Consider the following 16,647-nt stretch of genomic DNA (forward strand, 5'->3'; position numbering starts at 1 on the left):
ATATAAGTGTCCCGCATATAATGTATATAAGTGTCCCGCATATAATGTATATAAGTGTCCTGCTTATAATGTATATAAGTGTCCTGCATATAATGTATAGAAGTGTCCCGCATATAATGTATATAAGTGTCCTGCACTTCTTTTGACGAGGCTGTATTTTTACGAGTCGTCGTTTGACAGCTGTCAAACGACGACGCGTAAATAACAGGTCGTCTGCACAGTACGTCGGCAAACCCATTCAAATGAATGGGCAGATGTTTGCCGACGTATTGGAGCCGTATTTTCAGACGTAAAACGAGGCATAATACGCCTCGTATACGTCTGAAATTTGGCCGTGTGAACATACCCTAAGACTTCAAAAACACCAGAAAAAAAGTACAATATGACACTAAATGAAAAATGGCACCAAAAACGACATAAAAACGCATGTCACATTTAATAACGCTAGTGTTTTTAGAAGTGTTTTTTGATGCAGTTAAAATTGGCAGAAAAATTTTCTGTGTGAAGGAGGACTTAGACCATGTTCACACATCACGATTTGTTGCAGATTTTGGTGCAAATTTTGATGCAGATTTTTGAGCCAAGGCCAGAAGTGGATCCAGGAGGAAGGAGAAGTATGAGTTCTTCATTTATACATCCCATTCTTTTTAAAACCACTTCTGACTTTGGCTCAAAAATTTGCATCAAAATCTGGAACAAATCTCAATGTGTGAACATAGCCTTACAAAGTAAGAGTAGCCTTATGTTCCATTGCAGTTAAATGACAGTAATTCCATCTTACATAATCCCCTTAGAAAAATTGCCCTTTGTCTTCTCCAGTTGACAGCTTTTATGTGTTCTTTTTTCTTTTTGTTTTCCACGATTCCTACGCAATTAAGCTCACGCTGTGGAAAATTATATTACGAGGCAATTTCCACCTTTTGTTTTATCCCTAGCTCTCCTCATTACCTGACCGTCCTGCAAATTACACAAAATGTGTCCTCAGATCTTTTCCCCAATTTCATAAACAGAGTTCCTATGGAACGGAGAAGTCCCCGGTTTCCATCACATCAAGGTGTCGGAAGAATAAAAGTTTTGGGTCGCTGTTTTGAGTCTTGCCTAAGCACTCTTTGGGTTCTCCTTCGTTGGAATTTAGGGTCCATGTTGAACGTGTACTGGGCGCTGACACTAGGGAAGATCCACCAGACCGGACACAAGACGCTTGGTATATGTGATTTCGTCCATCTGCAGATTTTTCCTGCCAGGGAAGGAGCGCTGTTAGGGTTTCCCTGCATGCACTGCGGAAAGATGTGGATGAAATGCAAAACAGGATTGGGTCCAGAGCGCTATTGAGATACCAAAGTGGTAGTGAGAGGTAAGTCTTCAGCAAGGTGTAGACCTTGAGGACATATGTGTTCCAGTTATCTATATAGATCTGCATGAGGGAGGAGGCAGTGTCAGGAAAATTGCACAGAAAAAACGCCACCACCACTGCACCTGTAAATAAAAAAATACCTTCTAGTAAGTGATATAATATATATATATATATATATATACACACAATATAATATTCTACCATAAACTCGTTACTAACGTGGCACTGAAATCGAAGGATTTGTCCAGGCTTAGAAAAACGTGCGCTTTTTTTCCAAAAACAGTGCCACACCTGTCCATGGGTTGTAAGTGGTATTGCAGCTCCGCTCTATTGAAGTAAATGGGTCTGTGCTACAATACCACACACAACCTGTGGACAGGAGTGGCACTGTTTTGGAAGAAAGCAGCCATGTTTTTCTAATTTTGGACAACCCTTTTAATGTTGCATGTTTAAAGAGGTTTTCTGGCACCGTGATGCAGATGACTTATCCTAGCTAACTGGCGGGGGTGCCCAGAGTCAGACTCCCGCAATCAGTTATTTATGGCCATCAATATAAGGCTATGTTCACACGCTTAGCAAAAAACGTCTGAATATACGGAGCTGTTTTGGAGGGAAAACAGCTCCTGATTTTCAGACGTTTTCTAATCTAAGACGCGTTTTTCGCTGCGTTTTTAACGGGCGGCTTTTTAGCTGTTTTTCTAAAGGGACTATGAAAAACGGCTGAAGAAGTGACATGCACTTCTTTTTCACGCCCGTTTTTTTATGCGGCCGTTTTAAAAAAAACGCCCTGTCGGACCAGAACGCCGTTTTTCCCATTGAAATCAATGGGCAGATATTTGGAGGCGTTCTGCTTCCAATTTTTCAGCCGTTTTTCGGGACGTTTACAGCCCGAAAAGCGGCTGAAAACACTCCGTGTGAACATACCCTAACAGTCCTCCAAAATCCCTTTGAAGGGATTGTATAGGATTCACGGTTCCAGGCTTCTTTCTATCAAGCAGTGGCGTTTTGAACATGGACACCTAACTGCGGCAGTCAATTGCTGGGACAGCTGTCATGTCACTATGGATGACATGTTGCGGATTGATTGCTTAGGTCACATGTCCATGTACGAAACGTCCTGCAAAAACAACGCGTTGGGGCACATTTTTTATTTTTTTTACATTCTATCAAGCAAAAATCAAGGGTGAACCTATGAATATGTTTGGGGAGACTCTTGTACCCCCTCATATACAATGACAATTTTATTCTGCAAATGATGGATTTTGAAAAAGTTCTTGCATGAATTTTTTCACATTCTATATAACTATTACGTTAACTTGATCTACAATTAGATTGAGACTCGCGGTAATAACCTATCATTAGGCTTCCTAGCAAACAGTTAAATTAAACTCAGATTATTCAGGCTCTATATATTTAGATCACAGCGCTCGAAAACGGGAGAATTCAGTTGTAATTACAGTTCACATCAATCTCGCACAAGGTACAAAAAGCTCAATGGGGGATGTAATTTGGAAGCGTGCTTACAATGGAGAACTGCCTAAATGTCGCTATTTATGTCCATGAAAGGAGCAAGGTGGTCACGAAAGGTTGTTAAAAATGTCCAATAACGTTCTGACCAATAGAACAAATTTCCATCTGTCACAAATGAAATTTTCAAAAAATGCTTTCGCCAATTTTTTTTTTTTTTCAACCATGCGTGCCAGTGAACCTAGACATATGTGGCACGTATGAACGCCTTACATTTTAGGCTATCTTCACATCTCATTTGTGGTGTATGAATGCTGTTTACGCTGGGAATTATTTTCGATGTATACGCCAAATGTGTCCGAAGCCTATAAATGGGCCCAAAGTATACCAAGAAACGTGGTTTACATAGTGCACAGTTTGGGGCCATAAGTTCAGTATAGTCGTTGGAAACAGTTCCTGGCGTATGTACCAATTGTAGAAAAACGTGTTATTTTTTTTAGAGTGTATTTTTTTTGCATTAGACGTCTGCCTGAGTAATTCTTTCAATTGCAAAGTTTAAAGAGACTCTGTCACCAGATTTTGCAACCCCTATCTCCTATTGCAGCAGATCTGCGCTGCAATGTAGATAAGAGTAACGTTTTTATTTTTACAAAACGAGCATTTTTGGCCAAGTTATGACCGTTTTTGTATTTATGCAAATGAGGCTTGCAAAAGTACAACTGGGCGTGTTGAAAAGTAAAAGTACAAGTGGGCGTGTATTATGTGCGTACATCGGGGCGTTTTTAATACTTTTACTAGCTGGGCGTTGTGTATAGAAGTATCATCCACTTCTCTTCACAACGCCCAGCTTCTGGCAGTGCAGACACACAGCGTGTTCTCGAGAGATCACGCTGTGACGTCACTTCCCCAGGTCCTGCATCGTGTCAGACGAGCGAGGACACATCAGCACCAGAGGCTACAGATGATTCTGCAGCAGCATCGGCGTTTGCGGGTAAGTCGATGTAGCTACTTACCTGCAAACGCTGATGCTGCTGCAGAATCAACTGTAGCCTCTGGTGCCGATGTGTCCTCGCTCGTCTGACACGATGCAGGACCTGGGGAAGTGACGTCACAGCGTGATCTCTCGAGAACACGGCTGTGTCTGCACTGCCAGAAGCTGGGCGTTCTGAAGAGAAGTGGATGATACTTCTCGTCAGAACGCCCAGCTAGTAAAAGTAGTAAAAACGCCCCGATGTACGCACATAATACACGCCCACTTGGACTTTTGCAAGCCTCATTTGCATAAATACAAAAATGGTCATAACTTGGCCAAAAATGCTCGTTTTTTAAAAATAAAAACGTTACTCTTATCTACATTGCAGCGCCGATCTGCTGCAATAGCAGATAGGGGCTGCAAAATCTGGTGACAGAGCCTCTTTAATTTTCATGCACTTGTCACTGAAAATTAATGTTAGATGCAAAGTTGCATGAAGGTGGTCACTACTGGGTACATTTTCATAGGGTCTATTTTCGGAAAATATGTTGTCATTGGTTGTACAAATGCTTAGGGTTGTATAGTTCGGGTTCTTATTATTGCAAAAAAAAACAAAAAACAGATTTATTCCGGATCCACACGAGCGTGTTCGGTCCGTGATATACGGACCGTATGCCGCCAGTATTTCCCGGACCGAACACACTGCAGGGAGCCGGGCTCCTATCATTATAGTTATCCTAGTTATCTGCCTCGCTGCGGGAAAACTGTCCCGTACTGAAAAGATGTGCTGTCCGTGAAAAAAACGGACAGCACACTGACATGAAATACGCTTGTCTGAATAAGGCCTTAGTTTTGACATTTTTGAGACGAGTCCAGACGTGGGCATATGTAGAATGTATCAATTCCGTTCACCTTTGAATTTCTAGTGTCAGAGTTAGGGTATGTTCACACGGCCTATTTACGGACGTAATTCGTGCGTTTTTGCCCTGAATTACGTCCGAAAATTGCGCCTCAATAGCGCTGACAAACATCTGCCCATTGAAAGCAATGGGCTGACGTTTGTCTGTTCACACAAGGCGTAATTTACGCGCCGCTGTCAAATGACGGCGCGGAAATAGACGCCCGCGTCAAAGAAGTGACCTGTCACTTCTTTGGCCGTAATTGGAGCCGTTATTCATTGACTCCAATGAATAGCAGCGCTAATTACGGCCGTAATAGACGCGGCGTTCAAGCGCCTGCACATGCCGTTACGGCTGAAATTACGGGGATGTTTTCAGGCTGAAACATCCCCGTAATTTCAGCCGTTACGGACGCCCTCGTGTGAACATACCCTTAGGGTAGGTGCACACGACCTATTTTCAGACGTAATGGAGGCGTTTTACGTTATACGTCGGCAAACATCTGCCCATTACTTGCAATGGGTCTTACGATGTTCTGATCAGACGAGCTGTCATTTTACGCGTCGCTGTCAAAAGACGGCGCGGAAAATTACGCCCGCGTCAAAGAAGTGCAGGACACTTTTTGGGACGTAATTGGAGACGTTTTTCATTGACTCCAATGAAGAACAGCTCCAATTATGTCCGTAAAAGACGCCGCGAAAAACGCGAGTAGTTGTAAAAACGTCTGAAATTCAGGAGTTGTTTTGCCTGTAAACAGCTCCGTAATTTCAGACGTATTTTGCGTTGCCGTGTGAACATACCCTTAGAGTTGAAAACTTTGCATGCAATAACTGTCTTATGCAAAGTTGCATGAAGGTAGTTGTGAGTGTAAATGATTACGGTTTATTTTTATATACTGTATGTTACGTGCTTTCTGAATCACAATATATTTTGGTAGTACAGTAACTGCTTTTAATTTTCAAATTTGCATGTGGTAACTTATTTTTAGGAGGTTTTGTGTGTCTAACGCTCTGAATGGCTCAGACTTTTTGGCCGTGAGTGTAAAGTGCTGGGTGGCTTTTTCTGAAAATATATGGGTATAATTATATATATTTTTTTTATTCCATCAATCTAGTTCTATTTGTACAATTCATAAGTCTGAAATTGTACTGGCTACCAGTGGTTTCCTATGATTCAGAAACCTCTGGCAGTGAAAAACCTAAAAGGGTTGTCCGCGATTAGAAAAAAAAGGGTCTGATTTTTTTCCAGAAACAGTCCCACTCTTATCTATGGGCTGTCTCTGGTATTCACTTAAATACCAGACCAGGGTGCAATACCAGACACAGACTATGGACAAAAGTGGCACTGTTTCTAAAAAAAAAAGAAGCTGATCCAATATTATTATGTGCACCTTTACTTATGAAATTCATAAGCTTTGAAGACTGGCATCTGGTATTTTTGCCCCATTCTGAATCTACACGCTTGCTGAAATATTTGCATTTCAGAATGTGTCATGTTTTCATTTGTTATGAAATACAATGGTTTAAAAAAAACCTCCAATATACCAGAGCCTCGTTCATGTGTAGCTGTTGTGTAGTCAGAGGCTCAAGATGTAAATGGACCCCTTTTATAGTGCCGGATTTTGACACTCAGGACTGAAGTTCCTAGTTTTTGTTTTCCCCTTCCACACTCTTATGACCCCTGAACCCATTCCCCACCCTCTTGCTTGCTCTCCTCCGGGAGAGGGGAATCCTGCACGGGTTCTCGCCACCAAAAGGGCATGACCACACGTGGCGGATTTCGTCCGCAACTGTCCGCATCAATGCCGCACAGAATCTGCGTTGCAGATTCTGCTGCGGATCTGCACAAAATGTGCAGTAAATTGATGCGGACTAGCTGCTGCGGACTGCGGGAAAAGTGCTTCCCTTCTCCCTATTCAGTGCAGGATAGAGAGAAGGGACAGCACTTTCCCTTGTGAAAGTCAAAGAAATTCATACTTACCGCCCGTTGTCTTGGTGACGCGTCCCTCTTTCGGCATCCAGCCCGATCTCCCTGGATGACGCGCCAGTCCATGTGACCGCTGCAGCCTGTGCTTGGCCTGTGATTGGCTGCAGCCGTCACTTACACTGAAACGTCATCCTGGGAGGCCGGACTGGAGACAGAAGCAGGGAGTTCTCGGTAAGTATGAACTTCTATTTTTTGACAGGTTGCTGTATATTGGGATCGGTAGTCACTGTCCCGGGTGCAGAAACAGTTACTGCCGATCGCTTAACTCTTTCAGCACCCTGGACAGTGACTATTTACTGACGTCGCCTAGCAACGCTCCCGTCATTCCGGGAGCCCCATTGACTTCCTCAGTCTGGCTGTAGACCTAGAAATACATAGGTCCAGCCAGAATGAAGAAATGTCAAGTTAAAAAAGCAAGACGCATCCGCAGCACACATAACATGTGCATGACAGCTGCGGACTTCATTGCGGAAATTAGAATCTCCATTGAAGTCAATGGAGAAATTCCGCCATGAGTCCGCCACTGCTCCGCAACAGACAGAGCATGCTGCGGACACCAAATTCCGCTCCGCAGCCTATGCTCCGCAGCGGAATTTTACGCCTCGTCTAAACGAACACTGCTAAATTAAAGTGTAAGTCAATGGACAAACGGCTCCGCTGCGGATTAACGCTGCGGAGTGTCCGCAGCGGAATTTAAGTGAAATTCCGCCACGTGTGAACCCAGCCAAATAGTAAAACATATGGAACCAAATAGGGCTGACCCTTACCTCTCCAAGGGCTCCGTAGCGGCTACATGGTATGTAAGTCTTATTCCCCTATTCTCTAAAATTGACGCTTACCCATAAGTTGGCGTGCCCTTTTTTCTGAGAACGGACGACTACGAGGCTGATTCGTATTCTTTGATGAAAACTGCCAGTGTGTTCTTGTGAGCCCAATCTTTTCCCTCTGCCGGTGATTCATACTCAAGTGATGGAAAATTAGAAGGTGAAAAATAATGATAGCAACCAAGGGCACGACAAAGAACAAGATGCTGCGTGTTTGCATGATGCTTTTGTATACAATATATGGCTTTGGTTCCAGCATTTCACACACTGTGGAATCAAGGACAACTTCATCCCGAGAGGTAGCTGTATAGTCCAGGATACATGCCGAAGTCTCCCCATATACAATAGCGACAGGTATAGTGCTGCAGAATGACAAAATCCAGATGAAGGCCAATAAATAAGCCATGCGGGATTTTCGAAGTCCAGTGATCGACCACATAGGGTGACATATGGCAAAGTATCTCTCGGAAGTGAATGCGATGATGGTCCAGCTGGTGGTGGCACAGTAGATCTGTCTGATCATGAAATATAATTTACACACTGTGTCAGACAATGCCCAAGGGTAATACTGCCAAAAGTATCTGTACAAAGTCACTGGAATGGTCAGCAGTAGTAGAATATCGGCCAGGGCCAAACTCAAAAGGTAGAAGCGGACAGCACTCACTTTCATCCTACCGTTTCTCATTAAAGTAAGGATACTTAGCCCATTGGCCAAGACACCGAAAAGAAAGAGTAGGCTGTAAAAGATGGTGGCTGGAATGGCCACATAATTGGGCTCCTGTTTTTGGGCACCGATAAAGAGGCGATGCAGAGTCGTCCGAGAGGTGTTGGATCCAACGCTTTCATTCGACAGCGATCCATTGTCGACGTTGATGTAGTTTAGGCATTCGTTGTAAACTGCAGCACTCGACTGGTTCATTTCGGAAACTGGGTCAAGTTTGGAGATTTCAAGACTAAATGACAATACAATTGAAAGGGATACAACAGGAAGCAAAATTAAACGGAATAAAGCATAATTATACATTTCAGTTCCAAGAAAATCTCTACATTTACATTGTGGAACAATGGAGGATGATTAAGCAAAATTACTTCATTTTTCTGAAGTGCAAATTTTTGATTAGTTAAATTGACGTATTGAAAATATCACTCAGAATCGTACATCACTGGAAGAGGAATGTAAATGGTAATTAAAGTAACTATGTAAGTCGTAACCAAACTAGCAAAATATGATTTTTGGTGTTTTCTTATAGAGGATAGTCGTTCTTAGAGTATATACAAATGGATTTATTCAGCATTTTATAAATAAGGGTAAATCCATACATAGCAAACTTTTTCCGCTGCGGCAATTTCATCATGTCTGAACATGACATAAAGGAAATGTACCATGAATTAAATTTTTGTTTAAATAATTAGATGTAAGTCTAAGAAATTATGTGTTTTATTGGAGAGACACACTTCCTTCCCTGCATTGTCTGAATAGATAGTACAGCAGGGTATATGCGCTTTATGGCAGCTGCAATGAATGGGCGTTAATGGTCATAAAAGTGTCCATAGACTAATACAGTCTCAGGAAGCGATGGAGTACATCCCCCTCCCCAGTGACTGGGGAGTAGCAGGACGACTTCATAAAGAGCCTCAACTGTGACGTAGTGTAAATTGAAGCTCCAATGCAAAATCTGTAACAACACCCCCACCTACCAAGTGCCATTTTTAATAGTGGTGTCTCCTTATATGACAGAGGGGCTTTTGGGGCCCAGGTGCGACTGCTATCTCTGCACCCCTTATAGCTACGCCCCTGTATAGAGTATAGTTGCATTATCTAGGCCTCCAGCTGTTCAATAGAGCTGTCATCTGTCATTAACTTTGCACTCTCTAATGATAATAAATTGACTCTGTTGACCCTGTCCCATTTATTTATTAAAATAGGTTAGGAATTCTGTGCTGATTTTTCCTTAAAATATATTTATAGCGGTCGGAGCTCTGTTTTTCTGATACAGAGCTCCAGGTCCCCTGCATAGATATAGATTAAAAAGATCACATGCTAACTGCCTGCAACCACCACTAGGGGGAGCTTAGGAGCTAACTGCATACTGGTTATACATTGAAATCATTAAAGGGGTTATGTGGGGACCAAATGTTATCAATGCAGTCACTCCAGTATATGAGTACACTCATTAATATACATTCCGGTCCCCTATTGCGCTAATTCTGAGATTTTCATAGATTTTTATAGCGCTGCCGGGGGACTGGAAGTCTTGTTGCACTGTTTTCTTTAATGACGATGCGACTCTTCGTCATGTGACCGGCCCCGCTGCAGTCTATATACTAGCAGTAGTACAGCGATGACTTAGAGCAAAGCTGAGTCAGTCACATGACGAAGAGTCGTATCGTCATTCAAGAAGACTGTGCAACTAGACTTCCGCTCCCCCGGCAGCGCTATAAAAATGTCAGGTCAGCCTGCACCAATCTGATCATGGGTCCATTACCTTTCCCTGTGACAATGGTAAAAATTTCCACCAAAATACACATTGTTCCCCTTTATTTTAAAGGCATATCTCCACTTCAGTTTTTTTAGTAACATTTCACAGCATAAATCTATATAACAAGTTCGGGAATTTTGCTGTTAATTATTTGATCTTTTTTTTGTGAATTACATTATCTAATACTCCATTCACATCCAAAGCTTATTGGCAACAGTCAACAATGTATCTACACTCCCCAGTTAGACCTAATAACTTAGCGCTTTCTCTCTATTATTATGTATTTATCTTTTGTATGTGAATGGAGAAGAAAACATCATGTTCAAAATCAGAAGTACATGGTAAGTATCACTTCTAGTAAATCTGGACTGATTGTTAGCTCAGTTTATCATTTTCAATAGGCTTCTTGAAACCTTAGAGACATCTCTACAACTCCTTCTCTTTGGGTCTTCATCAATTTTAATAAAAGGAGAAGTCTGGCAGAAAATGTTTAAAATATGGTCAAGATTGCAAAGATTGAAAATCTGGAGGATCCAGCACATCCATGCATTACACGGACAGCCCATTGATTTCAATAGGAACTGCGTAATGCTTCATTTGTCCTGCGGTGGCGCTCCCAGCGCATATACCAAACAAATCCATAGGGCTCCATGCACCTGGCATATGTCAGAGGAGTGTCCTTTTGGCATGATATGTGTTGGCATACCTTTTTTTTTTTTTACTGCATAAGATTTTTTTACTGAGGGATAAAATGGGGGCATATAGTGGCATATGTGAAAGAGTTCTGTCGGAGATTTACATCAGGAAATGCTCCCAACCTATACCCAGATGGAAGTAAAGGCCCTATTACATGGGCCAATTATTGGGCAAACGCTCGTTCATCTGCTGATCGTATCGGTTCAAAAAACGAAAATATTATAGTTGTTGGCAGCACATGTGTAAACAGGGAGACGCACTAATGGATGGGGACGAGCGATCGGAGTAACGACTGCTCGTCCCCATAAATAGCTCCTTGTGACAGGAGCAAAGGAGCGCCGATCAACAAGCTGTCTCGTTGATCGGCGCTCTTTGCACCGGTCAAAATTGGCCTGGGTAAGAGATGTAAAAAAGAGCCTAATTTGAATACAATGTGTCATTCTCTAGTGTGTGCGCGTGTGTTATTATTATACTGTTGGACTTGAGCAGATCGTTTTACATTGAGAATATTTTATATAGCTGATAATTAAATGCCAACAAGCCAATTCTGTGTCATGAGAGATATATATTGTGTCACAATGAACCCATAACAATAGAAACAATGAAGTAACAAAATACTGAAGATGGTAAATAGAAGATTTGTTACAATTTCCTCAATCACTATAATAAACATCCTGATGAGTTCTGTATTGTTATTATATTCATAGACTAACGCAACAATAAGAAGGGTAAATAATCACAGTAATAATGGATTCCTTTCAAAGGAAAGTCATAAAGTGGCATGAGATTCAAGCAGCCATACATTTTATGTTTTAACTGGGGGTATATTGTGAAACAAATCGATAGATATTGGGTAGGAACTGGACAGATGATAGATAGATAGATAGATAGATAGATAGATAGATAGATAGATAGATAGATAGATAGATAGATAGATAGATAGATAGATAGATAGATAGATAGATAGATATGAGATAGATAGATAGATAGATAGATAGATAGATAGATAGATAGATATGAGATAGATAGATAGATAGATAGATAGATATGAGATAGATAGATAGATAGATAGATAGATAGATAGATAGATAGATAGATAGATAGATAGATAGATAGATAGATAGATAGATAGATAGATAGATAGATAGATATGAGATAGATAGATAGATAGATAGATAGATAGATATGAGATAGATAGATAGATAGATAGATAGATATGAGATAGATAGATATGAGATAGATAGACAGATAGATAGATAGATAGATAGATAGATAGATAGATAGATAGATAGATAGATAGATAGATAGATAGATAGATATGAGATAGATAGATAGACAGACAGACGGCGGAGGCAGTATTGTGAAGTAGACGTGGTGTAGAAAATGTCCATATGTTATATAAATATGATATTTGTGCCATCACTTTGTTTCCTCTTTTACACTAAAATGTCGCTGCGGCTCTGACCTTTTTGTACATTATTGAGCGTTTTTTTGAAAGGGTGAAATGTGGCACCTGACATTGTAACATACAAGAGACATTTGACTAATGCTGAGACATTTCGTTTAATATGCGCCAAACAAAAAGTTAAATTATTTTTTATCAGGAATTAATATGAACCTATCAAATGGATTATCGGACGGTCAAAGACAAGTAAAAATTTACCTACAGAGGACAGGTCAACATAAAATTATAACACAAATCTGAACTTCTGGACCATCCGATGTCGTTTTACTGTACGAGGTGCATTTTGCTTTGACATGTTCAAGTAAAGGACATTTATGGGATAGCTTTGTATATTACTGCTGCTGTTTACAGCCATTCTCTCTGTCTTATCATCTCAATAGATTAATTTTGTCCGGTGTATAGCCTTATGTTTAGGAAGTTGAATAAAATTAGAAAAACATTGCTGCTTTGTTCCAAAAACAGCGCCAGTCTTGCCCATGGGTTGTATCTAGTATTGCAAATCAGCTCCATTCACTCAAATGCTGCAATGCCAGACAAAACCAATAGGGTGGCGATGTTTCTGGCCACTGTATGTCTAAGGATATGGCCCATATCCAATTAATTGGGGACCGTGGCATGAAAGTGGGGCCACCGAAACTTGTGGTATCATTCTGTTATTGGTATAGGACCATTGTGGACAGTCTTACTTACCGCAGTGGCCAGGATTTGGGTTGCAAATCAACAGTTCAGAGGCAGTGGCACACTTTTCTACATGTAGTGGCACACTTTTCTGAAGCTGAGGTGGTCACTGAAACCTCCTGCCTCGACTTCTCCCCTTTCCCCTGTCTTGTGTTGCGATTCCTATACAATAGGCAGGATCTAGCCGATCATTATCAGCAGGCTAAATTATCAGGGGTTGCGTGCCGTGAATGGCAGCTCCAGGTCACTCAAAGCAATACCGAGTATACTGCCATGATTGTAGCCCTGGAAGCAGAGGAACATTTTGTTATAACGTATATGTATAATATTGGCCCAGGGCATACGCAGCATAGAGGCATCCTACGTATCTGCTATGGGCCCTTGGAGAGAGACTGCTCAGCCCCATCCCCTTTGCTATGGGGTGGCAAGAACCTGAGCAGGATTCCTTCCCCGCAGAAACTGCATTTTTAGCAAACCAAGGGTTGGAAATTTGGCAAGTAACTGTGGAAAGGACAAGGAAGAGGAATCCCTTCTGTCAAAACCCGGCAGCATTATTAGGAGCCCAATTTCATCTTTGCTATGGTGCCCCCTCTCTTCTATGTACGCCACTGTACAGAGTGTGCTTGTTGGGTAAATTGTACAAGAAATGTAAAGGCATGGAAGCAAAGTTTTCTAACAGTTATTAAATGATTACATCTGAAAACAAGTAAAATCTGATCAACGCGCGCATAGCAGCGTGAGACCATTTTCCCGCCCCTGCAGCTTATTCATCAGATAAATTTTTTGACAATGTCGGTTGATTGAAATTAGCGAGTTTGTTATTTGCCAATCAATATTAAATGCTTGACGGCTTAAGTCTACGGGAAATGTATTACTTAAACACGGTGACTCAGCAGGTCGATAACTAGACCATGCGCTAATGATTCCAGTCCGATGTACTTATCCCAATGAATCGTGCCCTGGTCACCTTTCTAAGTTGCTGTCGGATGATGGTTAAACTGGTGTTTTTTTATGTTTTTTTATTATTTTTATTATTATTATTATTATATAGAACAATTTTTTTTACAGTGTTTTCAGTTCGAGTCACCATAATAGCATTTTGCTGAGAACCAGTTCCTGTGCCGCAGCTATAAGGGTTGTAGAAGAAGTAAGTGCAACCTGGCCCAACACATTGGGGGCCCACGGTCTACCCAGCCACATAAGAAAGCAGGACTATGGGCGTGCAATGACTTCTTCTAATTTCACAATAACCTAATCAAGCTGTTGCACTATACAAGTGAATATATTTTATAATGTATCTTTAATGATTTAACCATCCCCCTTCCCTTCATCCGCATCGTCTCCCTTGCCCTGGTTGAATTCGATGTACAGAGTGGCTTTGGAGCAACATGCGGGTCCCAGGACTCTTTTGTGCGGCTCCTGACTACTAAACCCATTGCCAAACAAGTGCCCAGTTTTTAATGATACACTTCTGAGTACCTGGTAAACGCAACTTGTACATGTCCTCCTGTGCCAAACTTTGGCTGTAGAGATTGGCGCAGGAAGAGATGCCTACATTCAAGTGGCTAAATTCTCTACCGTGGGCTCCACACACACAAATGCTGGGTTCGACCCTGATATGGGAAGCAAGTTTGCACCTCAAAAGCAGCCAACTGAATCCTACTGTCTATTAGACTGCATATAAGGGACAGCTAATTAATTTAATATCTTACAATTACAGGTGGATTGTTGGAGAGACATAACGGGGATATTCTATAATAAGAGGGGTGCTCTATGATTTGACAACAAGGAGTTTTACACTGGGCAATCTTACTATGTTATTACAATGACTGGGCGTAACCCCTATAATGCCTAAATACAGTGTGAGAATGAAGTTGAGTTACTAAAGGGTGACCTATTAACTTGGGAATGCAAAGACTCTCATACCCTGGTTCGCTATCTTAGAAGGTTTCTCTCAGGCACTCTCAGCTCCTCTATACTACACCACACAGGAGAACTGACAGATCCTCTATACTACACCACACAGGAGAGCTGACAGCTCCTCTATACTACACCACACAGGAGAGCTGACAGATCCTCTATACTACACCACACAGGAGAGCTGACAGCTCCTCTATACTACACCACACAGGAGAGCTGACAGATCCTCTATACTACACCACACAGGAGAGCTGACAGATCCTCTATACTACACCACACAGGAGAACTGACAGCTCCTCTATACTACACCACACAGGAGAGTTGACAGGTCCTTTATACTACACCACACAGGAGAGCTGACAGATCCACTACACTACACCACACAGGAGAACTGACAGATCCTCTATACTACACCACACAGGAGAGCTGACAGATCCTCTGTACTACAGCACACAGGAGAACTGACAGAGCCTCTATACTACACCACACAGGAGAGCTGACAGATCCTCTGTACTACAGCACACAGGAGAACTGACAGAGCCTCTATACTACACCACACAGAGGAGCTGACAGTTCCTCTATACTACACCACACAGGAGAGCTGACAGCTCCTCTATACTACACCACACAGGAGAGCTGACAGATCCTCTATACTACACCACACAGGAGAGCTGACAGATCCTCTATACTACACCACACAGGAGAGCTGACAGGTCCTTTATACTACACCACACAGGAGAACTGACCGCTCCTCTATACTACACCACACAGGAGATCTGACAGATCCTCTATACTACACCACACAGGAGAACTGACAGCTCCTCTATACTACACCACACAGGAGAGCTGACAGATCCTCTATACTACACCACACAGGAGAGCTGACAGGTCCTTTATACTACACCACACAGGAGAACTGACCGCTCCTCTATACTACACCACACAGGAGATCTGACAGATCCTCTATACTACACCACACAGGAGAGCTGCCAGCTCCTCTATACTACACCACACAGGAGAGCTGACGGCTGCTCTATACTACACCACACAGGAGAGCTGACAGATCCTCTATACTACACCACACAGGAGAGCTGACAGATCCTCTGTACTACACCACACAGGAGAGCTGACAGATCCTCTGTACTACACCACACAGGAGAGCTGACAGAGCCTCTATAATACACCACAAAGGAGAGCCAACAGCTCCTCTATACTACACCACACAGGAGATCTGACAGATCCTCTATACTACACCACACAGGAGAACTGACAGATCCTCTATACTACACCACACAGGAGAACTGACAGATCCTCTATACTACACCACACAGGAGAGCTGACAGATCCTCTATACTACACCACACAGGAGAACTGACAGATCCTCTATACTACACCACACAGGAGAACTGACAGATCCTCTATACTACACCACACAGGAGAACTGACAGATCCTCTATACTACACCACACAGGAGAGCTGACAGATCCTCTATACTGCACCACACAGGAGAGCTGACAGCTCCTCTATACTACACCACACAGGAGAGCCGACAGATCCTCTATACTACACCACACAGGAGAGCTGACAGATCCTCTATACTACACCACACAGGAGAACTGACAGATCCTCTATACTACACCACACAGGAGAGCTGACATCATCTGTACTACAACACACAGGAGAACTGACAGATCCTCTGTACTACACCACACAGGAGAGCTGACAGCTCCTCTATACTACACCCCACAGGAAAGCTGACAGCTCCTCTATACTACACCACACAGGAGAGCTGACAGCTCCTTTATACTACACCGCACAGGAGAGCTGACAGATCCTCTATACTACACCGCCCAGGAGAACTGACAGATCCTCTGTATTACACCACACAGGAGAACTGACAGGTCC

General features: G+C 42.3%; 1 protein-coding gene across 1 annotated transcript in view; it reads right to left on the reverse strand.

Annotated features, from left to right (window-relative positions):
* Nucleotides 1-255: 255 nt before the first annotated feature.
* LOC142663604 (neurotensin receptor type 1-like) overlaps nucleotides 256-16,647 on the reverse strand; it is a 28,517-nt gene continuing 12,125 nt past the window's right edge. Inside the window, exons 2-3 of the mRNA XM_075842352.1 lie at nucleotides 7,519-8,456; nucleotides 256-1,476 (exon numbers count right to left, since the gene is read on the reverse strand). Of these exons, the coding sequence (XP_075698467.1) occupies nucleotides 1,016-1,476; nucleotides 7,519-8,422 (1,365 nt within the window). The 5' untranslated portion in view covers nucleotides 8,423-8,456 and the 3' untranslated portion in view covers nucleotides 256-1,015. The remainder of the gene's footprint in view (nucleotides 1,477-7,518; nucleotides 8,457-16,647) is intronic.

This window comes from Rhinoderma darwinii, chromosome 11 (genome assembly GCF_050947455.1).
Source record: "Rhinoderma darwinii isolate aRhiDar2 chromosome 11, aRhiDar2.hap1, whole genome shotgun sequence".
Taxonomy (NCBI): Eukaryota; Metazoa; Chordata; class Amphibia; order Anura; family Rhinodermatidae; genus Rhinoderma; species Rhinoderma darwinii.